This window comes from Metarhizium brunneum, chromosome 4 (genome assembly GCF_013426205.1).
Source record: "Metarhizium brunneum chromosome 4, complete sequence".
In the NCBI taxonomy this organism is placed as follows: Eukaryota; Fungi; Ascomycota; class Sordariomycetes; order Hypocreales; family Clavicipitaceae; genus Metarhizium; species Metarhizium brunneum.
Window position 1 is genome coordinate 2,101,534 of NC_089425.1, and position 24,600 is coordinate 2,126,133.

General features: G+C 48.3%; 8 protein-coding genes across 8 annotated transcripts; 5 read left to right on the forward strand and 3 right to left on the reverse strand.

Annotated features, from left to right (window-relative positions):
* Window positions 1-22: 22 nt before the first annotated feature.
* RAT1 (5'-3' exoribonuclease 2) lies at window positions 23-2,891 on the forward strand (the record flags this gene model as incomplete). The annotated part of the gene is made up of 4 exons (XM_066130975.1): window positions 23-332; window positions 388-2,506; window positions 2,592-2,701; window positions 2,809-2,891. The coding sequence occupies 4 exons, from the start codon at window positions 23-25 to the stop codon at window positions 2,889-2,891; spliced, it is 2,622 nt and encodes an 873-aa protein (XP_065986962.1).
* A 437-nt stretch (window positions 2,892-3,328) lies between these two features.
* On the reverse strand, window positions 3,329-8,564 carry PCS60 (Peroxisomal-coenzyme A synthetase; the record flags this gene model as incomplete). Its single annotated transcript, XM_014690283.1, has 2 exons — window positions 3,329-7,118; window positions 7,588-8,564. The coding sequence occupies 2 exons, from the start codon at window positions 8,562-8,564 to the stop codon at window positions 3,329-3,331; spliced, it is 4,767 nt and encodes a 1,588-aa protein (XP_014545769.1).
* A 1,575-nt stretch (window positions 8,565-10,139) lies between these two features.
* Window positions 10,140-10,980, forward strand: usp102 (U1 small nuclear ribonucleoprotein usp102; the record flags this gene model as incomplete). Its single annotated transcript, XM_014690282.1, has 3 exons — window positions 10,140-10,165; window positions 10,224-10,537; window positions 10,592-10,980. The coding sequence occupies 3 exons, from the start codon at window positions 10,140-10,142 to the stop codon at window positions 10,978-10,980; spliced, it is 729 nt and encodes a 242-aa protein (XP_014545768.1).
* A 145-nt stretch (window positions 10,981-11,125) lies between these two features.
* On the reverse strand, window positions 11,126-12,227 carry vma-8 (V-type proton ATPase subunit D; the record flags this gene model as incomplete). The annotated part of the gene is made up of 6 exons (XM_014690281.2): window positions 11,126-11,287; window positions 11,353-11,459; window positions 11,517-11,891; window positions 11,950-11,960; window positions 12,034-12,146; window positions 12,213-12,227. 6 exons carry the CDS (start codon window positions 12,225-12,227, stop codon window positions 11,126-11,128), a joined length of 783 nt encoding a protein of 260 aa, XP_014545767.2.
* Window positions 12,228-12,651: 424 nt separating this feature from the next.
* Window positions 12,652-15,215, forward strand: msp-41 (Pre-mRNA-splicing factor syf1; the record flags this gene model as incomplete). Its single annotated transcript, XM_014690280.1, has 3 exons — window positions 12,652-12,699; window positions 12,767-12,937; window positions 12,984-15,215. 3 exons carry the CDS (start codon window positions 12,652-12,654, stop codon window positions 15,213-15,215), a joined length of 2,451 nt encoding a protein of 816 aa, XP_014545766.1.
* Window positions 15,216-16,749: 1,534 nt separating this feature from the next.
* On the forward strand, window positions 16,750-18,569 carry CCA1 (CCA tRNA nucleotidyltransferase; the record flags this gene model as incomplete). Its single annotated transcript, XM_014690279.2, has 3 exons — window positions 16,750-17,545; window positions 17,685-18,242; window positions 18,310-18,569. 3 exons carry the CDS (start codon window positions 16,750-16,752, stop codon window positions 18,567-18,569), a joined length of 1,614 nt encoding a protein of 537 aa, XP_014545765.2.
* Window positions 18,570-18,974: 405 nt separating this feature from the next.
* G6M90_00g072980 (uncharacterized protein) lies at window positions 18,975-20,115 on the forward strand (the record flags this gene model as incomplete). The annotated part of the gene is made up of 3 exons (XM_014690278.1): window positions 18,975-19,313; window positions 19,377-19,608; window positions 19,685-20,115. 3 exons carry the CDS (start codon window positions 18,975-18,977, stop codon window positions 20,113-20,115), a joined length of 1,002 nt encoding a protein of 333 aa, XP_014545764.1.
* A 987-nt stretch (window positions 20,116-21,102) lies between these two features.
* On the reverse strand, window positions 21,103-24,157 carry FIG4 (Polyphosphoinositide phosphatase; the record flags this gene model as incomplete). Its single annotated transcript, XM_014690277.1, has 3 exons — window positions 21,103-22,974; window positions 23,041-23,141; window positions 23,203-24,157. The coding sequence occupies 3 exons, from the start codon at window positions 24,155-24,157 to the stop codon at window positions 21,103-21,105; spliced, it is 2,928 nt and encodes a 975-aa protein (XP_014545763.1).
* Window positions 24,158-24,600: the final 443 nt, after the last annotated feature.

Below are 24,600 nucleotides of genomic sequence, written 5' to 3' on the forward strand. Positions count from 1 at the left end.
TAAATTCCTCATTGCCGTCAAGATGGGTATCCCAGCTGCCTTTCGATGGCTCTCCAACAAATATCCCAAGATCATCTCACCGGTGATTGAAGACCAACCGGTTGTAATGCCGGATGGTTCTATTGTACCTGTTGATACGAGTAGTCGCAATCCGAATGGCGAGGAATTCGATAACCTCTACCTTGATATGAACGGCATCGTTCATCCTTGTTCACATCCGGAAGACAAACCCGCGCCTGAGGATGAGGAGGCAATGATGCTCGAGGTATTCAAGTATACAGACCGTGTCGTCAACATGGTTAGACCTCGGAAGCTCCTCATGATTGCTGTTGGTATGTAATTCTCCTACACACGGGCCAGCCCATACTGACGAAGATTTTCTTCTAGATGGTGTTGCACCTCGCGCCAAAATGAACCAGCAACGCTCTCGACGGTTCCGATCCGCGCAAGATGCCAAAGAAAAGGAAGAGAATAAGAAGGAGCTGCTGAAACTTGTGAAACAACAAAACGGCGGAGTTCTGCCGCCGGATCACATCGAAAGTGTCGCCAAGAAAGTTTTCGACAACAACTCCATCACACCGGGTACACCTTTCATGGATATATTGGCCGTGAGCTTGCGGTATTGGTGCCAATATAAACTAAACACGGATCCAGCCTGGGCTAAAATGAAGGTCTTGATTTCTGATGCCACAGTCCCGGGCGAGGGCGAGCACAAAATCATGTCCTTTATTCGGTCTCAGAGAGCATCGCCGGAATACGACCCCAATACCCGTCATGTTATCTATGGGCTGGATGCTGATCTAATCATGCTAGGCTTAGCAACACACGAGCCGCACTTTCGAGTTCTTCGAGAAGATGTATTCTTTCAGGAAGGAAGGGCTAGAACATGCCAGCTGTGCGGACAAAAAGGACATGAAGCACGGAATTGCCGAGGCGAGGCAAAAGAGAAGGCGGACGATGTCGATGACAAGCCTGGCAATGTTACACTCAAGCCCTTCATCTGGCTACACGTTTCGGTGCTGCGGGAGTATCTCGCAGCTGAATTAGCCGTTCCTGGATTACCATTTCGATTCGATCTGGAGCGGGCGATTGATGATTGGGTCTTCATGTGCTGCTTTGTCGGAAACGATTTTCTTCCACATCTGCCAGCCTTGGAGATCCGAGAGCATGGCATTGATACCTTGACAACCATCTGGAGAAATAATTTGCCAACCATGGGCGGTTATGTTACAAAAGACGGACACATAGATCTAGAAAGGGCACAGCGAATTTTGGATGGTCTTGCAAAGCAAGAAGACGAGATATTCAAGCGTCGAAAAGAGCAAGAAGACCGCCGTGAGGCAAACGCAAAGCGGAGAAAGCTGCAACAGAACAACAACTCATATCGCGGAAGCCGCGGAAGCCTTGCTGAAGACCGCAAATATGGTCACCACGATCCATCTCAGGGACTGCCTCTTTATCCTATCTCCTCATACCCTAAGGAACCACCTCGAGCTATCACTCATGATATGGTGGTGAATAAGAGCTCTGCTCAAGCCGCGAATGTTGCCAACAAAAGCGCCGCAAGCATCATTAAGGACCAAATACGAGAAGCGAATCGACATGGTTCTGTCACGACTGAGCCCGAGGCTTCATCTTCCATCTTGGGCAAGCGTAAAGCGGAATCCCAGTCGGACACGGAAACGGCCAATACAAACACTGAAGTCGGCACTGTGCAAGCTAGTAAAGCAGAGCATCCAGCGTCAGCGGAAGACCATGTTGACACAGTCCGCTTGTGGGAGGATGGGTACGCCGATAGGTATTACCAGCAGAAGTTTCACCGCAGTCCCGATGATATCTCTTTTCGACACGAGGTAGCTCGGGCGTATGTTGAGGGGCTGGCTTGGGTCCTCCTATACTATTTTCAGGGCTGTCCTTCGTGGGAGTGGTACTACCCGTATCACTACGCCCCGTTTGCAGCGGATTTTAAAGACCTTGCGAACATGGATATCGTCTTCGAGAAGGGGAGGGTGTCCAAACCGTTCGAGCAGCTGATGAGTGTCTTGCCAGCAGCCTCACGCCACGCCCTCCCTGAAGTTTTTCACCCCTTGATGACAGATGAGGACAGCGAAATAATTGACTTTTATCCTGAAGATTTCGAAGTAGATCTGAATGGGAAAAAGATGGCATGGCAAGGTGTCGCCTTGCTACCGTTCATTGACATGCCCAGACTGCTGGCCGCTGTGCAGACCAAGTACCCACTTCTAAGCTCTGCAGAGGCCGCGAGGAATGCTACGGGAAGAGATGTGCTTCTGTTGTCGGACAACAACGGGAGCATGTATGACGATATTTTAACCAAATTTTATTCTAAACGACAAGAATGCTCCAAATTCAAGCTGAATCCGAAAAACAGTGATGGCTTGTCGGGGAAAGTTGAGAAGCGGGATGATTATGTCCCACACGGAGCGCTGCAGTATCCTCTAGCAAGGGGTGCCATGCCGAACTTGGACTATGATAAGTCTGTTAGGTAAGCCTTGCCCAGTGTGCAGATTGAACAGTTTGAACAGAATATAACGAAGAACGCTAGCTAACGAACGCCCAACACTTTGCAGCGTCTACTATGATATGCCTCAAACATATCAAACCCATAAATCAATGTTGTTACGAGGAGCAAATCTTCCGCCTCCTGCGCTTACCCCCAGTGATGTGGAAGTTATTCGGGGTAAATCAAGGCGGGGGGGTCCTGGGGGTCCTGGGTATGGATATGGAGGAGGGCAGTACAATAGTGATAGACGAAGAGGTCCTAGGGCTCCTAATTTTGCGCCACAGGCCCCATGGCGCCCACCGCCTCCTGGTGGCCGCGGCTTTGGGATAGGAGTTCCGCCGCCGCCGCCGCCAGCATATGGTGGTAACCAATCGAGATATCAGGGGTGGAATAATAACGTGCGTAGGTGGTAGGTAGGTTGGGATATGAAGGGTGCTGTGATTTTAATTGTTTTTTTTTTTTTCGGTAATAAAAAAAACCAGAGGAATATAATCCACTAAAATTATCCTTGAAAAAATCGCTGAGTGGTAAAGAAATTAATAAAATTTTCCTAAAAACCGCTTATAGATTTTTTTTTAAAAAAAAAAAAAACAAGAGTGGTTTGTTGTGGAGAAAAAAAATTATACTGCAGGAAAAAAAAAACCAACTATAAAATTTTTTTCAGCCGTGCGTCAGTGGACATTACTTATTTATTTTACTACTTTCATTTAATGCTAAAAAAAAAATTCAACCGCTATTTCGTAATAATCTATTGACTTTATCGCTAAAAAGCTGTCCCCTTTTTATTATTATTAAAAAAAACAGTTATTTTGTTCTATGTCCACTGTATCTAGTCGCTGGCCAGCCCTGCATTGTCCAATTGTTTTCTACCGTATCACCACCCATAATTAGTGTGTGCTCGAGCAGGCAGCTATCGTCTTTCATCTTTGCCCCGCTGAGCAGCCGGCTGCCAGTTCGTAAAACGCAACGGTTCCCAATTTCTAAGCGATTGAGATCGAATTTACCACGTGTGTTAATATGAGCAACGACACTGGCGTCATCTACGGTCACCCTGTCGCCAAGAGTGATTAGATCTGGCTCAGTAAACATTAAGTTCGGGCGGCCATTTGCAAACAACGCGCAGTCGTTTCCGATTTTAGCACCCAGGGCTCGAAAGTACAGGACTATCCAGTTTGTGCCAGTCAAGAGACCAAGAATGCCCTGGCCACGATAACAGTGTTTGCGGAGCCTTTCAATGCTTAGGAAGAGCTGCCACCGTTGGCAGTACGGTGACTTGTCCCAGTCATAATTGCCAGGCTGTCGCCAACCAATCAATACCCACTTTGATGCTATGACAATACAAAGTGTCAAAATAGCTTGAAGCGATGTCAGTATAGCAAAGACAAGTGTACACAAGCTAAACAGCACCCCGGTCTCGTAAAGGATGCTGTTGTTTCGAGCAATGAACCGATTCATAAGATAGTCCACCAACTGAATCGAAGAGATGTTTGGTATGTTCCAGTAGAAAGCAGTAAATACGGTCATAAACGAAGAATAGCAGAAGATGGCGAAGGGTCCAAGAACACAATATGGAGCCAGCTTTAGATAGAAAGCCTTCCCAAACGGCGAGATTGTTTCAGGGACGCGCGACTCGTCGTCCGTATCACCACCACCACCACCACTAGTCTGGAAAGACTCCATGTTCTCCGATGTGTGCGACTCGGTTAAAGTGTCGTCACTGCTTATACGTTGGATTCGCGTTCCTGGTGACAGTGTCTTGGAAATGCTTCGGTTACCGACCAAAGTATCGTCGCTGCCCAGATGACGGATCCTTTGTCGGGGGTTCTGCTTCGCTCTGTCTCCCGCTGATAAACATATGGCATCGCGTCCTTTCGATCCTACGTATGTAGCACCAGCCTTATATTTCTTGTTTCTGCTTGTCAAGGCACCAGATCCCATCGTGGTTCGCTCGCCAATATCTACTCCGGGAAGGAGACAGACTCTATCTGCAATCATAGCGCCGTCCCTAATTACAATGGGCTCAGACCCCATGCCATCAGATGTTATGAGATGTGCTCGAGAGCCGAATACCACATCATTGCCCACATCGAGTAGGTGATAGTCGCCGATGCTAGGTCCGGTTCCCGGCCAGTAAACTCGTTTACCAATCTTACTCCCCAGCATACGCAGCGCAATCGACGTCGCTTCGTAGTGTTGACCAAACATTGCCGTCATATCACGCAGTCGAGAAGCGGGCAAAAGGCTCTTCATCAGATTTGCTCGCCAGGTCGAAATGGTACCGTCATGTTCTGTCTGGTGGAGCAGACTGGGCTTCCCAAATATCGCATCCAGAACAAGTTTGACGGATATCGAGAACGCGAATACGATAAAGGGGCTGAAAAAAGACCTCAGAATCAAAGCGAGATAGTGAAATGCAACACGTCTGGGTTCCGTAAACCAATCCAGCATGTTTCGAATCGGCGTACCAGCAACCGCAGGCTTCTGAACAACCATGCCAACCAACCCTCCAATCCAAGGCGTGAGAGACAAGAACCAAGATATCAGCCGCAAGGGTGTAGTAAGCAGAATCGTCAGCAGCCAGTGAGGTCGTGGTACCGTACCCTGTGAAAGGTGTCGGTTTTCTTCGTCCGCATCCTGCAACTCCCAACTTGAAGAGTTTGGTCCAATGCACGTGTTTGGGGGGACTTCCGTGCCGGCCGCTACGATGGATGATGTTCCAACAGAAGACCGCTCTCCGATAGTGATTTTTCCTAGATACATGGATGTGTTTCCTTCGGCTGCAAAGGGTCGGCATATGCAGCGACTCAGGACGGCGCTGTCGCGGATATCTAGAAGATCCCACTCCCCCAATGATGCTCCGGCAAGCTTGACATTCTTTCCAATTCTCGCACCCATGAGTTTACAGTACCACGTCTGGGTCGTATCATTCAAGCCGAACCACCCTTTGCCAGTGACACTGACGACCTTCTGGACCATCCACCATCTCGTATGATATGACCCCCACATCGGGTAGAGGCCTTCACGATACCGGCCTATGATGATCCACTTGGCAAGGATACCTACGAAGGGAGCGACAAGCCTGACGACCATTCTAGAAAATAGAATACTCAGTGTGAGATTGAGGAGCCGGCCGGGAGCAGTTGTATTGGTTGGCCAACCCTGCGTACAGCTAAACGCCACGATAAATATGGTCCATTGGAAAGCGCGGCGTAGCGGATACAAGATGACGAGGGGGATCAGTTGAATCGCCATCAGGAATGGATTTGTCGAGCTGTTCGTTTTTGTACATCCAACGACTTCGTCTTCAGTCCCGCTAGCTATGCTTGTTGGCGCAACCTTGTCCACGTAGGCCGAAATGGCTTGAATAGAGCCAGAGTTAAAAATGACGTTGATGGGAATCTGAATGCCGAATTCGCTCCTCACAGCTGAAGAAAGACGGCCGGCACGGAGAGAGTCGCCACCAAGACTGAAAAAATCGATGTCTCTGGGCAACTGAGCAGGGTGGCAATAGAGCATATTCGCAAACACTTTGGCCACCTTTCCCTCTGTTGAATCGGCCAGCTTGTCCATAGACGCCTCAAGCAATCTATCCACCACAACCTGGAGTTTGTCATCGTCCACTCGTCCTCCATCATCGGCAGGAAGCGGCTCTTCTAGTAAGTGAACTGTTTCCGGTACCATGTAGTTATGAAGGGAGCCACAGAGATGTTCTTTCAGGTCTGTCGCGAACGCCGTGGAAGGCGGTGGGTAAATCCGTTTCGCTGGAGCGCAGAATAGTTCCGGCATATCCTCTGTACTTCGCCGGCGCACGTGGCATCTCACATCAGCCGATGCTGCGGCACCCAGTGATTGTTGTATTGCCTCCGGGTCAATACAACAGGGAGCACATTCAATCGACACAGACAACGCCGTGTCAGGAGCAGGGCATATTGCCTCCCAGTGTCTTCGCAGGTATGGTATGTTTTCGCTAAGGACCGGCAAACCAAGCCTTTGCCCAAGTTTGATTCGTAGCACCTTATTGTTCTTCTTTGGTAGGTCATCCATGTATACTATTAGTGTCGGCCACTTTACTTGCTGCAACGAGGAGCGTAGTGCGTTCTGAAGTCTTTTCAAGTCAACCCTGGGTTTACCAGGCGGTGTTACGAGCACCACAGCGGCAACCTCCTGAAGAACGTCATGTGATGCTGAGAATGCCATTACTTGGCTGACTTTGCCCTTGATGGGGGAGGTTGGTGATAGTGACGCGTTCATGATTGCATTTTCAACCTCAAAGGGCGAAATTATTTCTCCCCCGCGGTTAATAACTTCTTTGCTTCTTCCCGTAATGTAAAGGTAGTCGTCACTGTCCATGTAGCCCAAATCACCCGTATCAAACCACCCGTCAGTGTTAAACGAAGATTTATCGAACGAGCCGTCGGGCAGCAAATAGCCAGGGAAAACAGGGTCACCTCGGACGCAAATCCTGCCAACCACCCCAGGGCCGACCTTGCAATCTGACAAGTCCAGTATAGTAAGCTCCGGGCCGATGCTGATGCCGGAAGTTCCTTCTCGACCAGACTCAAGCTGAAGCGGTGGTGTTGATATTGGCATACATCTGAAACAAGGCATTAGCAACTTCTCTCTCAACTTTGCTCCATTATTTATTCGACTCGGAGGCAATGCGTTTCAGGTGAGCTCAGACAGGCCAGAACATACTCCGTCATCCCATAGCTTGGTAAAACAAGGCAGTTAAAGGTATCGCAAAGTTGAGTGGCCAACGACGGCAAAAGTCCTCCTGCAGCGTTACATATGAGTCTAATTTTGCTCCTTTTCAGCGAGCCTGGTCGTTCAAGTGCCTGAGCGAGAATGACGGAGTGTATAGAAGGAGACGCATAGTACCATGTTGGCTCCAGGGATTCCACAACATCCCAAAATAAATTCGGATCGAATGCAGTGCAGCAGACCGTAGATCCTCCAGAAAATATAGGCGCAAGTATATTTCTGACTAATCCGCCGCTTTTGAATCGTTAGCCGCGGTATCAAAGTATCCGGCTTTGAATCCGGTAAAGTAAATCAACACTTACACATGATACAGGGGCATCATATTCAGGCATGTGTCTACTGGGCTCAGAGCCCAGGAATCCATGACAAATACCACTCCAGCAACTATCGAATGCAGTTTCATTGGAACGACCTTCTTCGTTCCGGATGTACCGCTAGTAAAAAGGATCAAGGCAATATCGTCAGGTGCATTTGGTCGTGGGCGTGTGTCGTGGGGCTTCAAAACATGTCCGGCAGTATTGAGAATACGAATGTCATCACGATTATTCCAGTCAACGACGAAAATTTCTATATTTTCGTCACTGGCCCATTCATCTCCTAGCTGTAACTTCTCGTAGTCCTGTGAGCTGGTCAAGATGACCTTTGCACCTGACTGTAGCACGTCGGCTCGAAATTGCTCTATCCCAGCCATTGGGTTGATCGGGGCAGCAGTGTGATAGGTAGTGACGGCGATGCATGTTGCCGCCAGAAGCGGTCCATTGGGAAGGGCAATAGCAACAACCGGTTTCCGTTCCGCAGGGCCGACAGCCAGGGGGAAAGTTGCGACAAAGTCATGCAACCCTTTATGTGTAATAAATTGGTCTGGATTCGTTGCTCGCAGCGCTGGACGTGAATCGTGACAAATAAAATCCAACAATGACCCGTATGAGTCTTTAATCATCGCCGATATCGTTTGCCTAAACTTCGCAACCTCTCTTGCAGGATTTGACTTGAGTTGTTTAGGTAGGAGCTTCGAGAGTCTTGCATAACATCGTATAAGTGGTATCGTGGGCCATGGACCAGGCACCTGTGTTAGTAGAGCGTGCAAGAGGTGCAAAGAACGTTCAGCTTGCTCAACAGTATCCGGAATCGATGCCAAAATGTCCCCCTTGTCCCATTGGCAACCGTCCAGACTACCTTCCAGACTTCCAAGCAGTCCACTCTTCAAAACTTCTAGAGACGGGACCTTGGATAAGTGCTTCACGGCCGGCAGTCCCTCGAGGGGCAATTTCTGGGCCATTTCCAGTGGCTTGGAATTGCAGGCTGTAGGTACAGTGTTGGTGAGCTCGTAGCTCTGTCTGAAACGGTTGCCGGCCAGAAGGGAAAGTGCTGTATTATGCTGGGTATGAACAACATCACTTTGAAGGAATCTTGAAGAGGCACATAAATTATTACACCTGCAGCGAATGGATTCTGCATCTTCGAATCTTTTGCAGTTGCACGATGGATCGCGTGTCGGCACGATGAGCTCTGACAGCCCCAACACGAGGCATACCAGTCATAGTGTGGGAATCCTTTGGTCACATTCAATAGCCTTGCCGTAAAGAACGGGATGTGAAACGCCATGTTCTATCGCCAAATCTCAGGCCCAATCGCGCTACAAGCGCGTGTCCCGATCTTCTTCTTACTCAATACGAGCATCATGGGTGCCTCCAATGGGGCGTAAGCGAAAGGGGAGGGGGGTGGTTCGTTTGTTTGTCTGTGTCGATGTTGACCGATAGTACAGCGGCTCAGTAATGGTATCCAAGACATGTCTTTAGTTGGCCGAATCCCATCTAGCTCCTTTGAAGCAACATGATAGATGGTTGGCGCTGCCCTTCTGCGAAACCTCGTCCTAGCCCGCTCGTCCCTCTTAGTTAGTGGATGAAAAGGAACAGCGGCATAACTCAAACATATAGAGACATGTACGTACTCGCGTGGCAACATATTGACCAGTGTCGTCATGATTTCGGCAGAGGATAGCGGCGAGGAACTTAATCAGAACATGTGCCATACTCGAATTTTAGCCACTAGCTCAGACATATCCGGCTTCTGTTCATGAAAAGCCAACCCACGAAGCACACGCAAGAGGAACACAACAGCAAGAATCCGCAAGGCTATGCGTGCGGGAAGATTGTCACTAATGCCGATTAGGAGTGCAAAATATCACATTCCAGAGTCGGGAGGCCATTTGGAGTTGCCGGATGTGACTCGGCTTAGGAACGCAACCTCCACCTAGCGTCCTGGATTCGACAGGAATGGAATGCGTGCCCTTACACCAAACCCACGACCCGTGCAGCACTCAAAACCAATTCGACGCCAACAACAAACATGCCTCCAATCCATGCCAATGCCCGACGCGATCACCCAGATTAATAGATATCAAGTTCGGAATTTTCTTCCACCACGTGACAATACAGAGAGAGTACTGCGTACAGCAAAATTCGATAGCTTGATCTCACAAAATATGCTTGTCTTGTATTAGATCGTGTTTTTATACCCACACCTTCTGCCAGCCTGGCCTCAGCAAAATCATACCAGACTGTAAGTACCTACCTACCTACATACCTAGGTAGGTAGGTAGGTGCCTAGGGTAATAGGTGACAAGCCACCAGGAGCAGGCACCACCCGCGTGGGTACTACCTAGCTGGTAGTTTGCCGGATTCGCTTTAAAGGCAGTATTCACAAAGCGGGAGATATGCAATTAAAGGGCTTAATAACTTAGTGACCAGTCTCCACGAAGCTGTGCTCCAACGACGTGTTGTCCCAACGATACTACACATTACAATAGTCCAAGAGCACTCCTCTCCCAGCCTGGGTGGCCAAGAGAATTACCATGGCCTCAGATCAACCAATCTCCACGTCCGTGTCATTGCACTTCGACACGTAATGTGGGGGACACAAGCTAACCATGACGCAGAGTTTATGTACACAACCTCGAAGAAAGAGTCAAGATTCAACCCTTAACAGAATCTTTGAAGACCATCTTTTCCGAGTTTGGCGATATTGTCGATATTGTGGCGAAAAAAAACCTCAAAGCCAAGGGGCAAGCGTTCATAGTATTTAGCGATCCCGACAGTGCAAGAGATGCAATCGAAGAACTACAAGGATTTCAGCTTTTCGACAAGCCAATGAAACTATCCCTTGCCAAAACACGAAGTGACAAATCGATAGAGATGAACTGTTCATTGGATGAGTTCGAAGCCCACAAGAGAAATCGCTTATCAGAAAAAGGTACGACGGGAATATCTTATCCCCAAATCTTTTCGCCCTAACCTCGCCTGCCAGAAAAACGTTTGGCCCTAGAGGCAGCCGATAGTGAACGACAACCTAAAAGAGGTGCTGGTTCTACCGCAGACAGCAGGCCGAGCAAGCTCTCCAGGCCATCAGGACTGAAGTCGACAGGACCCGCAACTTCCCAGGTAATACCGGATGAATACTTACCACCTAACAAAATCCTATTCTTGCAAAATATTCCAGAGGAATATGATGTCGACGCGCTAGGCGCGATATTTGGCAGGTTCGAGGGATTTCGTGAAATTAGACTCGTTCCTGGGCGTCGTGGTATCGCTTTTGTGGAATACGAGGCTGAGCAAGGCGCAATTGATGCAAAGGAGAACACATCTGGAATGAAGCTAGGAGATACTGCGATCAAAGTCACTTATCAAAGACAGTAATCGTATCCGGGTACTGAGGCCTCATCTGTAGATGCGAGTTTTTAATCTACATTATATTTACTCAGTGTTTCCGTGACCAAGCAGGCCACTTTAGGCAAAAGTGAAGGAGTTGCCCGAGGCTGGAGCATCGTCAAAAACTAGCAACCTAAAAAATGACATCGTCCTCGTCCTCGCCGGCTAGAATATCTGTTGGGCCAGTCGCGTCGCTTTCGATTTTATCACCCACCTCCCTGCTACTGGACGCTTGACGCTTTGCCTTCATTTCCGCGTCTGCTGCTGCTGTGTCTCGCTGCTTTTTATTCGCCACCTAAGACCGCGAAAGTGGTCAATGCTACTCTCAAGGTGCTGAAATTATCTTTGCATTATGCCTACCTTCTTCAGTCGGTAAAATTCTTCTCGGTCAAGTTCATCGAGTTCAGAGTTTATATACTTGATAGTATTCTCGGTGCGAGGAATGATGACGTGTTCAATTGCATTTACTGTTACTCATTAGCTATGGCAGGCCATCATAAAGCACTTGCACTGTAAAAGCCTACCTCGCCTATTCACCACCTTGATGACTTCATCGAGGATGACGAACGCCGTTTGCAGGCTAGCAAGCTCTACGAGAGCTTCGACTGCTCGAGCATACGTCTCCCGGCAGCGCTGAACTTGCTGGCCTCCTTTGCCCAAGCCCGTTAGGCCAAAGTCATTATTTCCCTCTGTCATGTAGCTTTCGAATGCTGGGAGAAGGACACCGGATACATTGTCCTGCTTGGTCCGAACGCGAAACCGAGCCGACTTGGCTGATTCTTGAACTTGATATCCAATATCTCCCCCAACGGCGTATGTAACTTCCGCCAGGGAAAAGGCTGCGATTTGCATCACTCGTCCCATTTTACGCTTTGCTTCATCAATTCGTTTCGTTATTTCTGTAACAGTCTGGTCAGCCCACGATAGGCCCGCAGCGATCGCCTGGGGAGGAAATACCTCTAAAACGCCTACCAAAAATAGCGTCAGTTGAATCTTGATGTTCCGTGTCAAACTCTAGCACAGAACTGTTGTATTGCTTACTTGGTTAAAGCCTCGCTTTTCCGCTTCAGCAAACTATGCCCTGTCTCGGCGCCTTTGAGCTTTGCTTTCATGATTCCCAGCGACTGCCGAGTCGGAAAGACGGCCTCGCGGTCCTACAGAGTTGTTAGAATCAGTTGAAGAAGATTCTTTTCTAGCTTTTTGGAACGGTGAAATAATACAGAAGCACCAGACATGTTGAAAAGTGAAAAAAGAGCGAGCAAAAGCTACGTTGTGATTAACAGACAATGTCAAACAAGATGCTTGCTTGCTCATGAGTGTCGACCGGTAGTGGACCTGCTTGCTCCGACTTGCTTGGTCTGGCAGGATGGATTATGTCACTTGTAGGCCACCACTACGGAAAACTTAGCTGGTTAAGCGCATAATTCTCCACTTTAGGACATAAATTCGCATAAAGTATGGATAACTACTTAGGTGCCACCTGGTGCGCAGCATTGGAAGGATCAGCTGAATTTATGATCCTATTCAATCAGACCCTGACCTTGGCAGCACTGTTTTTTTAACCATGACAGCTTTACCCAATCTTCGAGAAGTCGTCTAATGCTCAACATTCCTCAAGGGTCTACTTTGAGGGCTGCACATTGAGGGCGTAGCAACAAAATGGCTGTTTCGGCTGAGATGAAGTCAACATCTCGTCTCCCCATCGTCGTGAGTACATTCTGCCCAGTCCCTTGGCACGTTTGTTCGCAGGATATTTCCGCTGACCAAGGCCAAGTCAAACGAGGATTTTATATACGAGCAAGACGTGGCAGGTGATCCAGCTAGCATTAAACCTTGGCTAGTCTACATCGATTTTAAATCTCGTCATGGCACACTTCCGCAACAAAACTTTGTCATGGCTCGTGCATGCGCCCAGTTGCCGCGATCATACAAGCTCTGGAAAATGGTAAGGTCCGAAATGTATCATGAAGACATTGAACTAACCATCGCAGTATCTCGCCTTCCGTACCGAGCATGTGTCAAAGTTAAACCCCGCTATCTTCGCATCCGAATACAATAAAGTCAACGCCTTGTTTGAAAAGGCACTTATACTTCTCAACAAAATGCCTCGAGTATGGGAAATGTATCTTCAGTTCCTCGTCAAACAGCCAGCAATCACTCTCGTAAGACGAACTTTCGACCGCGCGTTGAGGGCGCTACCAATCACGCAACATAATCGAATATGGGCCTTGTATGTACCATTCTCAAATGCTGCGTCAGGTGACACTGCAGTCAAAATTTGGCGGCGATATATTCAGGTGCATCCGGAGGAGGCAGAGGATTTCATCGAACTTCTAATCGAATCGGGTTTATATACCGAAGCCGCAATAAGCTATGTCAACCTCCTCAACAACGTCCGATTCGCGAGCAAGACTGGGAAGGGCCACTACGAACTTTGGAGTGAAATGGTAGATCTTCTTGTAGACCATGCCTCGGAGATTGAGGTGAATTATGAATCGGGTATCGACGTTGAAAGTATCATCAGAAGCGGAATCGCTCGTTTTCCCGATCAGAGGGGCAAGCTTTGGGTGGGTCTAGCCACCTACTGGATCCGGAGAGGCAGTTTCGAGCGAGCACGAGATACTTTCGAACAGGGCATAACAACCGTTATGACAGTCCGCGACTTTGCGTTAATATTCGATTCATACACCGAGTTCGAAGAGTCCATCATCAAGGCGCTTATGGAAAGCGTAACAAATCGGACCGACATGGGAGTGGAAGATGAAGATGCAGACTTCGAATTGGATGTGCGAATGATGCGGTTCGAGCATATAATGGATCGACGACCATTTTTAGTGAACGATGTGCTACTTCGCCAGAACCCAAATCTTGTCTCAGAGTGGGAGAAACGAGTTGCTCTGTGGGGGGGCAATAAACAAGAAGCTGTGCGCACATATGCGAATGCTATTGCTTCTATCCACCCTAAACGAGCCGTTGGCTCGTTTTATAAACTTTGGGCGAGCTATGCGCGCTTCTATGAACAAGGGGGGGATTTAAGGAACGCTCGCATAATCATGGAGAAAGCAGTCAAGGTTCCCTTCAAATCTGTTGCAGAGTTGGCTGACATGTGGATTGAGTGGGCAGAAATGGAACTTCGGAATGAGAAGTTTGATGAAGCCGTTCGAATCATGGCAAAAGCTGTCCAAGCCCCTAAGCGATCTACAGTCGACTACTTTGACGAGGCACTTTCAGCGCAACAAAGAGTTCATAAGAGCTGGAAACTTTGGGGTTTCTACGTGGATCTCGTAGAAAGTGTCTCTACTTTGAGCGAAGTAAAACGAGTCTATGAACGCATTTTTGAACTTCGAATCGCAACACCACAGACGGTTGTCAACTACGCAACTCTTTTAGAAGAGCACAAGTATTACGAGGAGTCATTCAAGATTTATGAGCGGGGCTTAGACTTATTCAGCTACCCAGTCGCCTTCGAGCTCTGGAATATGTACCTGGCGAAAGCGGTGAATCGGAAGATAGGTATTGAGCGGCTTCGAGATCTCTTCGAGCAAGCTGTCGAAGACTGCCCCCCGAAGTTTGCCAAGACCATTTACTTGATGTATGGAAACTTGGAAGAGGAGCGGGGTCTTGCACGACATGCCATGCGGATATATGAGAGAGCCACGAGGGCGGTCAGTGATGAAGACCGTGCGGATATGTTCAACTTCTACATTACCAAATCCGCTTCTAATTTTGGGTTGTCGTCTACTCGGCCCATCTATGAAAGGGCCATTTCCGCATTGCCGGATACCGAAGCTAAGGAGATGTGCCTCAAGTTTGCGGATATGGAGAAGCGATTAGGTGAGATTGACAGAGCGCGTGCAATTTACGGACATGCGTCACAATTCTGCGACCCCCGAACAAATGCCGACTTTTGGGCGAGGTGGGAACAATTTGAGGTCCAACACGGCAACGAAGACACATTCAAGGAGATGTTGCGCATCAAGAGAAGCGTCCAGGCTCAGTACAATACCGATGTCAACTTCATTGCATCACAGGCCCTCGCTCGGAGTCAGCGGGATTCAGATCATCGTGATCAACACGCTGGTACCACGGCCGAACTTGTCAGGCAATCCTCGGCAATGCATGGCTTTGTGGCAGCGAGTAGTGGGCCTCCACCGGGGGTAACTGGTCAACAAGATTCACCTGCAAATCCAGATGCGATTGATATAGACGGCCTTGATGATTAATCTCCCGCGGATAAGCTATCTCTTATACTTCGTTTTACATCTCCACATCCCTCTGAGTTTGCTTTCGGCTCTCAGTAATCTGACGTTTTTTTTTTTTTTTCAGTCCCAGCCTTGAGGCTTGTACTGCGGAATTTATGTGTTATGTTCGTGTTATTTGCCACGCTTCATCTCGGCGATTTTCGCGTGGTATTTTTCGGCATAGTTTCTGTCAATATGGCCGTCTCGGGAATTTGGCGTTGCATATATGGAGCCTTTGCGTTTTTGAAATCGGCTCGGGGGTACCTTGGAGGCATCTGTACAAATTTAGCATTTCTGTCGTTGCTGACGAAACGAGAGAGCTGGTGGTTTCGGTGTTGTCGTTTAGACATGGGGCAGTGGTATATTGTGACTTTGGTTATTCTGTGACTTGGGCCGTCTGTATTTTGCATGAACAGGTAATACGGACCCCATTCATCACTGAGCCTTCGATCTTGTTTAACGTCTCCTGCAGCAGGTGATTCAGTCAACACCACCGGGGTGTTATCTGTTTGCTGCGATTGGGACTCCCGATGCTGGTTTTCCTGGTTCATTACTGCTTCACGCTTTGGGCGTTTGCATATTCCGGTGTGGTTGCCTTGTATTCGGTTGCGTGACCAAGATGTGGCATCCAAAGTGTCAGGAGCTTGTCAGTGTTGGTTTTATACCCACATTCTGGACAAGTACTGTGCAGCTGATGAGCCGATCTAGTCAATTTTATCCCTACCCCGCAGACTGGTGTGCCTATTCCAATATGGTTCGACCTATGGCATTATCTCTACGCGGACAGTGTAGTGTGGCCACTCTTGATGCATTGGCCAGGCAGTACCCATCCCTGACGTCATGGCTTGTGCCACTACTGTAATATTGGCTGGCATGGCATTTGGACGATGCCTGGCGTCAGAACTCGCGAGCTCTTGTTGACTTTTACCGAAGCTGCGGTGCGCCACCGAAGTTAGCGCCAATATCTACCTCCAGAGGCTGGTGTGGTTGGCCTGTGAAATATGCTTGAGAGTAATTCGTATGGCTGGTATGATGTTTCAGCGACAGGACCCGTTGCAACTGTGTGTATGTATCAGCGTGCCTCTTATGCGATGCCAGATACTAGTTATAGCGGTATATTGTCAGCGGTATAGACCCTAACATAGTTGATCTCGCCTACTTACTCAGCTAAGCTGACCGTGATTAAATAAATTAAACATAATATTGAACCACCCCCAACGATGGGAACAGAAATAAACTGGACCGTCCACGCATCTGGCTACCCTAGACAATGCGACCAGACATGACTGATTGCTCAGGCGACCCACCACCGAAGGAGATGACCCCCAGCAACCAACAGCTTCTTAAACTTGAGCCCCAACCACCGCAAGCAATATTCGAGAAGTCGATACAATCCGCTACCCTGACAGACTGAGCTAATATTAGCCCCATGTACATTTAAACAAACCCTGTCTCCAGAGGGGCGAACCCTTTTATGCTGCTACACATCGGCCGTCGACCGAGCTTCTGGCCCGGGATGAGCAAGAGAAAGCTTCACCAGTTCCTCTATGACAACCTCCCTGCCAAAATGGGGCCTGCTATACAGCTCAATGCGCAAGAGGACCGACTTCGACGGCTCCTCTTGGATGTATCTCAATCCATCAACGACTCTAAACTAACGGTACAACCCGTGGTTGTTCGCTGGGCTGGAGGTTGGGTTCGGGACAAGCTCCTGGGTATCGAATCCCATGATATAGATGTTGCCATCAATGCGATGACTGGAATTCACTTTGCACAAAGAATGCGTGAGTACTGCAATACAGAAAAGGGGAGAAGAATACACGCAATCAAACCCGATGATATCGGCAATCTTCACAACGTCTCAAAGAACCCAGACAAATCGAAGCACCTAGAGACTGCCATGGTCCGTATTTTCGGCCTCGACTTGGATCTAGTAAATCTGAGAAAAGAGACATACGCGGAGGACAGTCGCAATCCGACCGTTGAATTTGGCACGGCCGAGGAAGATGCATTAAGACGGGATGCGACCATAAACGCGTTTTTCTACAACATACACACTGAACAGATAGAAGATTTCATGGGTGGGATGCGTGATTTGACGGCTAAAGTCTTACGGACGCCTCTGAGCCCCTTGGAAACATTCAAAGACGATCCACTCCGCGTCTTACGGCTGGTGCGTTTCGCAAGTCGGCTGGGGTTCTCAATCGAAGAAGAGACCAAGAAGGTTATGGCACATCCCGAGGTCTTGGATGCCCTGCAAGTGAAAATCAGCCGAGAAAGGGTTGGTACAGAGCTCGAAAAAATGTTGAAAGGTAGGCAAAGGGCTTCACTCACTGTAGCTCCCTTCACCGGCACTCAACTAGGCTCTCGGTGCGAGAACACAGTATCCGCCATGCCACGTCTGATATGCATATCTGAAGAAGCAACAAAATCACTGACATGAGACCCAAGGAAATAACCCACGGTCTGCCCTGGAGTTCATTGACCAACTATGCTTGTATGACGCAATTTTTACAGATTCCTCTTCAAAATCCACAGCAAGGCCAGACTCTTCACGATGGCACGTTGCCTACGAATGCCTTGATAGCCTTGTGCGAAAACGTAGTCCAGGCTCTCTCGGCGAACTCCTAATTAGGCCCGGTGAAGCCGCCAACTATGCAGCCTGGATTCTGGCCTCCCTCAGCCCCTGGATGGTTGTAGAACCCCCGCTCAACAACGTTCGGAAGGCAAATGTCTTACCTCCGCCAGCTGTGGCTGCCCGTGAAGGGTTCAAGGCACCGAATAAACTTGTGGACATAATAACAGGCAGCTACCAGAATCGACGAGAAATCATACGCATGAAAACGTCAACGTGTAATGAGGAGGGGGCAGTTCTCGCAAGAGATACACTGGGCATGGCCATTCGTAGATGGGACTCTCATGGAGGACCATGGACTCTCCAGGTACTGAGCGCTCTGCTCGTAGAGGCCATGGAAAGCCAGGATGCGTGGACGGAACTTGATGATAAAGGTGAGCAGAGTCGTGGGACAAGCTTTAATTATTGACCCAACATACCAACACTGATTTATATCAATAGGGAAGGATAATTTCATGGATGGGTGGCAGAAATTCCTCGGTCTAATCATTGAGCTTGATGTATACGATGCTCCGGGCATGAAGAGGCTTCTTGACGGTCGCTCTTTAGCCCTGGCTCTTGGCGTGAAGCCTGGGAAATGGACAGGTCAAGCTCTGGATTTATGTCTAGCGTGGCAACTTCGGAATCCTCATGAGACAGACCCAAAGGGCGCCATCGAAGAGATTCAACGACAGCGTGATGAGCTAGGTGTCCCTCGATAGAGAATTAATGACTAGGCGCCCGATATCAAGTGGGTGACGGTATAACTACTGTGAGAAATTATATGAACAGTGGCATAGATGTGCAGTGGAAGTCGACCGTTCCCTAATGCCTACTATCACGAAAATCGTCTGGTGCAGCAAACATGACTGTGCTCCTACAGTTGCGCTTTGTAATAGCGGGTTGTGTTGAAAGGGTCACGCATGTCCCGGCCCAAAGATCTCTCTCTCTGGGCGTGATGATGACGGACGTCGAAGAGTAGATTTCGTACAGTTGGGCATTGATAGCTTTCCCAAGGCAACACGGTATACATCGAGGAGTTAGTCAACAGGATATTTCGCACTGAATGAAATGACTGTAGTAGAAGAGGGATAACAAGTCTTCGAAACTTCTGAAAGCTGTGCATGATGGGAAGTGAGAAGTGGATCCACAATCGCAATGTGGGAACCCCAGATCACACGCCCCGCCAACCATCACAGCCCGCCTACAAAGCTGATCTCACATCTCTGTTCTTAGCCACTGTCTTCTCGCCTTTCCCCCCTGGAACTACAATGGACCAAGTATGCCTCAGCAAAGAAAACGTGGGTCGATTGCGAGACCTTGGATTTAAAAATGTGGCTGCCGTTGTTCTACTGCCCAGCGTCAGGCTTGAGGCTGCTACAGTTGCTCCGTGTGATGTGAGCATCTTGGCCCAGACGACGATAGTTCGAGCAGTGGAGAACTTCCCTAAAGTTTCCAGTAACGAGGTAAAGCCCAAGGATCTAATTGTTCCCAGAAACAATGGTTTACTAATATATGGATGGCACCAGACCCGTCTTGACATGCTACTCCAAATTTTTGCCTGCCTTGTTCTACAGCCAGCCATCGCCAGATGCAGCTCCGAGGGAGCGGACATTGATGTTCATGACACTGAAAGCATCCCACTGGATATGGGCCAACCTGACAGCTTAAATTCCCCCATGAATAGTTCTGACTTGCTGCTCTACGATAGCCTTACTCAGACTTTGGCATTGCAGGTCTTATGGAACAGAGGTGCACTAGGTCAGTACGATGGGGAATCCACTTTTGTCTATCAATGCTAGTCGTCTATATCTGGCTAATAAACCTATCCAAAAAGATGAACAATACACAGCCATCCAAGCCGAAGCTGCGCTTGCTTCGCTAGTCGTGCTACTGCATAGGTTGAATAATCTAAGACTTCCTACTTCTACTCTGGTAGCTGTCACAGCTTACGCAGACCCTGGCGATTTATGGACAACCGAAACTGCGGCTCGTCTCGCGCAAAGAATTCTATCTCTACAGCTTTCCGGACAGGGACTGACCAACTTTATCATCGGGCCCGTTTTAAACCAACATGTCCGACTGATTCTTTCATCACCAACTGGTCGTGACCCTTCAGTCAATTCCAGAGCGTCTGGGTCTGTAGCTGCGTTGGATTTAGCAGAGTATGAGAATGCTGCTGCGGTACTGAATTGGGCGATCAGGATGACCGAGGTTTGCGGCCTTTGCTCTTTTGATCTCGTCGCGCCCTGCACTGCTGTTGTTTAAGTCGCTGACAAATTCAATTATACAAGAGTCCTGATATCGGAAAATACTGGCATCGCTTCGTGCCAGCGCTGGTCAACTTGGCTGAAAGCCACGAAATGTCCGTTAGAGAGGGAGGGCTTAAGGCGATTATCTCGTTCCTGGCAAAGTGCCCATCATCCGCGATATATACCACCGGAATGGACCAGCTGTTTGAGCGCACGATCCTACCCACATTACTTCTTCTTCCAACTGCGACACCAGAAAAGGACTCGGTGACTCTGCTAAGGCTAGGATACACGGCTGCGCTGCAGCTGGCAACCACCAGTGGAGATTCTCACAACGCCAATAGACGGCGCATTTTAGATATGATAATCCGTGATGGAATACTAGAAGGGTTCCGCCATGCGGCGGATTATATATCTGTAGTCGACGTCTTGATGCAATATGTAGCAGAAGTGGTTTCTTGTCTCGGAATATTCTCCATTAAACACCTGAAAGTAAGTCTCACAATATTCTCTACAATATGCAATGCCTCTGACTACGAGGATTTCTTACAGGACCTTTTGGACGTCATCGAATCTGTCATTTGTGATCCGTTTGGTGCGGACCACCCTGGAGTGTTAACATCCGCGGCCGAAGCTCTAATAGTTATTATGACCAATTGCTGGCCTAGGATATCCAACACAAAACGTGTGGAGCAAATACTGCGGATTCTTAGCGTCTGTTGGCTAAACATGAACAATGAGGCCTCTCAATCAATTCACGAGGGGAGCATGCCGGTTCCCAAGTCCCGCATCCTTCAAGCGGCAGGGCTGGTACGATTCTTCGCACAAACCAATGCATCGGAAATAAATAGAACTTCAAGAGCCGCAGTTTTACGTGATCGCCGGCTACAAGACATTTTAATGCAATAGCAGTATGATTATGCTATCAACTAGCATGTCTTCAAGCACCCTTGTTCACAGCTCTGTGCCTGAAACACCGAAATCAGATTCAGGAGGTTATTTACTAATCTAATGGCTGTTGCTTGAAAAATGATTTCCCATGCAGCCACTTCCTGTAAGCTTTGTATCTCTTTTTGGTCGAGTCTTCGTCTGTTACGGTAAGTGGATTCTCACCTACTTTCAGAAGTTCACCATAGACATCCATTTCCTCATCTATTCCAATGACCATGAGACCTTGTTCACGCCAACTGCCGTTGATATATTCTCTATATTCTGACGAATCAACACCCGCAGGGGTGTCGTTCGACACAACAAGCGGAAGGTTCTGTGGGTGGCGTATGTATCGATCATAGTCTTCCGCTTCCTGTTCTCTTACTGATGGATTTAGGGAGTCATGAACCGCTTTTGTGAACGTCCACTGGGCAGCTTTGGATTTTTCAAGGGCACTCGGCTTCATCTTCTCACGTTTTGGCTGACCGTTGTCGCTATTTGCAGGATGTATTTCGGACATGGAACCTTGCTCAGTAGCCTTCTCCTGTACGGGCTGAAGCCAGCGCTGGAATGATATACCCCGTGCTGCTGTTCTCCCAGATTTTACTGAAGAAGTCACATCTTCAAACTGCTGGATATGGGAAGACGTTAACGGGCTGTCGATACCTTCCCTTTTCGGTTTTCGTTTGTCAGAATCTGTATCTGTCTCAGCCCGTACTCGGAAAGGGCTGAGGTCATAGCGGCCGTCCTGAGTTGACTTCAGAGGAATGTATTTTATGGTAGAGTTCATCTTGTAGGCAAACATTTTTGGAAAGGAGGAGAGTGATGCTGGCCTGTAATATTCCAGCCAATAGTCATCGACTGCTTCAACAGGAAGGCTTGCAACAGCGGCTGGAAGTTTCGCAAGCCTTGGGATTATCCTCTCACGCAAGTGAGACGGAGTATACCAGTTGATGTAATTGCAAGGTTTCATCACTGACCAATCTCGTGGTTTTGTATGGTGTAGATAGTAGTCTGTAGTCAGTTCCCACAACAAAGGCTGGCTATGTGAGAAGACATAGTTTCCCAGGAACAAATTATACGCTTCTTGACGCTGGCTATCCAGAAACGAGTTGTTATAGTAACGCTTAAAACTTTCAATCATATCCCGCGAGTGACTGGTCCACTGGTTTATCTTTCGGTAAGTTTCCATGGTGTTCACGAGCTGAGAACCACCATACTGGACTGCAATCGTATCGCCATGGTCATGCCACATATGTGTAAAAAGGTTGACTGCGTCTGTATCATAATTGACAGTCGTATCATTCAGAATCCCTAGGGCATGAAGTTGATACCCTAATGCACGCTTTCCAATGACGAACTGAGCTGCATTGGTTCTGTCAAGACAATCAATACAATTTGTTCTCGCCACTCCATTTTGTGCCGACATTGGGCTAATTTGACCGTCGCCATTCTGGAAGAACCCCGTCGTGGAGACTACCGAGTCTGCAATAAGTTCCAAGTTACCAATCACATCCCCGCCTCGAACTTTCGACGCGCGGCTCATGTCCCAAGCCTTATGGATGATCTGTTTCCCCGGAGGAAGAAATTGGTTAAGGTAGTTGATGGAATGAGTATATTCTTCTAGGAGCTTGGATTCTCTCGGTTGGCGTTCTTTGGATTTAATTAGGTTGACGACATATACTGGGGCGCCATATCGACGGAATAAGTCATCAAAGTGCAACGCGGCAGCACCATAAAACGGATCCACGAGATTGAGTTCGATGGGTGGTTTTGGTGTCACTCCGGTGCTGTCCTGGGTCCAGTAGAGAGGAATACTACCACGATGTTGAACATATGAAGTATATTGCGGACTACAGTACAGCCGCGGTCCAGGAGAATGGAATGATGTCGTGAGAGATTCGGAAACTATCTGTTCAGTTTCTACATCGTTGGCGACGTAGCCCTAAATGTTGAACGTTGAGTATCTTGTCAGTTTGAGAAGTTGGGAAGGGTCAAGGCAACAACATACTAAGTCATTTGCACCACGTTTAAGAAACCGAGCCCCTGCAAAGTATCTCGATCGCCTAGCAATGACAGTAATGTGGGCAGTTCGGCCATAGATGGAGAGGGCTTTATGGCGTTAGCATGGCAATAACAAATAGAACGAGAGAAGAGGATGGCAATGGCTCACCTGCTTGGTCAACATATCCATGTATGATTGGTCGACACCAATCATAGGCAGCTTGAAGCACCTTTACTGCAGGTTTGAGCAGGTAAGAATTCCAGATGAACATGGTATTGGGTTCGTCATCGGAAGACGGCATCACACCCTTATCCAAAGCCGACCTTTCTCTCATGATATTATGCTGAAGTGTCCTCGTAATGTCGTAAGAATAGCTATAGTAGAAAGACTTAGTCAAGTCCAGGTTGTTCAAAATGCTGAGAAACCTCTGCTCCTCCGTGTTTCGGGAATCTGCCTTCGATTTCCCGGGAGTCAAAGCAATCAACTCCGTACCCTCAACTTGATATATATAGTGACCGCCTACCATGGCTACGGTACTCTTTTTGGTGATGAAGAGCATGTAATACGGTCCTGTGAATTTGATGAATCCAATAATTCCCCAAGTAGTGCAACGCAGTTTAATGCCGCCTGTACCCCTGTTTCCATGATCAATCGTGTCCAAGAGCTGGTTTATTTCCTTCAGACTGTAGGAAATTTTGTCATCCGTCATGTTGAGTTCTGCACCCTCAGTAGTACGGTCAATTTTGAGGATACGATATCGTTTCTCGCTGACGTCGACGCCGACAACATAGTAGCGGCTTGCCGTCTCGTAGAGGTTGAATTTGTGCATCTTATGCGCAAAATTGGGGAAAACCCCTCCACTTTCAGAATTGTTACCAGCTGTAGTCGGGACAAAGTCTGGGGAGATTCGACTAGACGCCCTCCCGACTGGCTGTGGTATGGCAGGTTGGTCATCGTTGTCCAATTGGACAAATATTCTGTCTTTTTGCTCGCCATTATCAGTGAACAGGTCTGTTTCTTCGTTGTTCTGCAACTGTGGGAAGGCGGGGGACTTCTGGTGTCGGTCGCCAGCTATCGGTAGAGGTGAGCCGGTGCTCCCCTCCCCAGCCTTGTTGCTAGACATCGTTGATTTCTAGATACAGTTCATCTCCTGGATGCGTGCGTCCTAGTTAGGCAGTTGCGGCTGTGTTCAATAGAGCGTACAAAAATGCATCCTGGTCCAAAGAAACGTTCAGGGATATCAGACTAAATACAGACCAGTATCGACATTATTTCGAACGCAGGTGGCTGGTTGCTTTGGTCGGGAAGGACTTTAGAGGTCAAATGCGAAGTGATGTCAACCCTGGGGATTTGTTGCATGCATGGCGATTCAAGTACCCCGGCACCTTAAGTACTACCTACTTGAGTACCTAGGTACCTAGGTAGGTACTTACTAAGTACTTAAGTAGGTGGCAGCCAACATTGAAAGTTGACCTTCTACAGTGGGTGTAGTTGGAAGCCAATTAATCTACTAGTGGTGCCCACCCCACTAGACGGGCAATTGGCAGTGGACTGGACAAGATTATA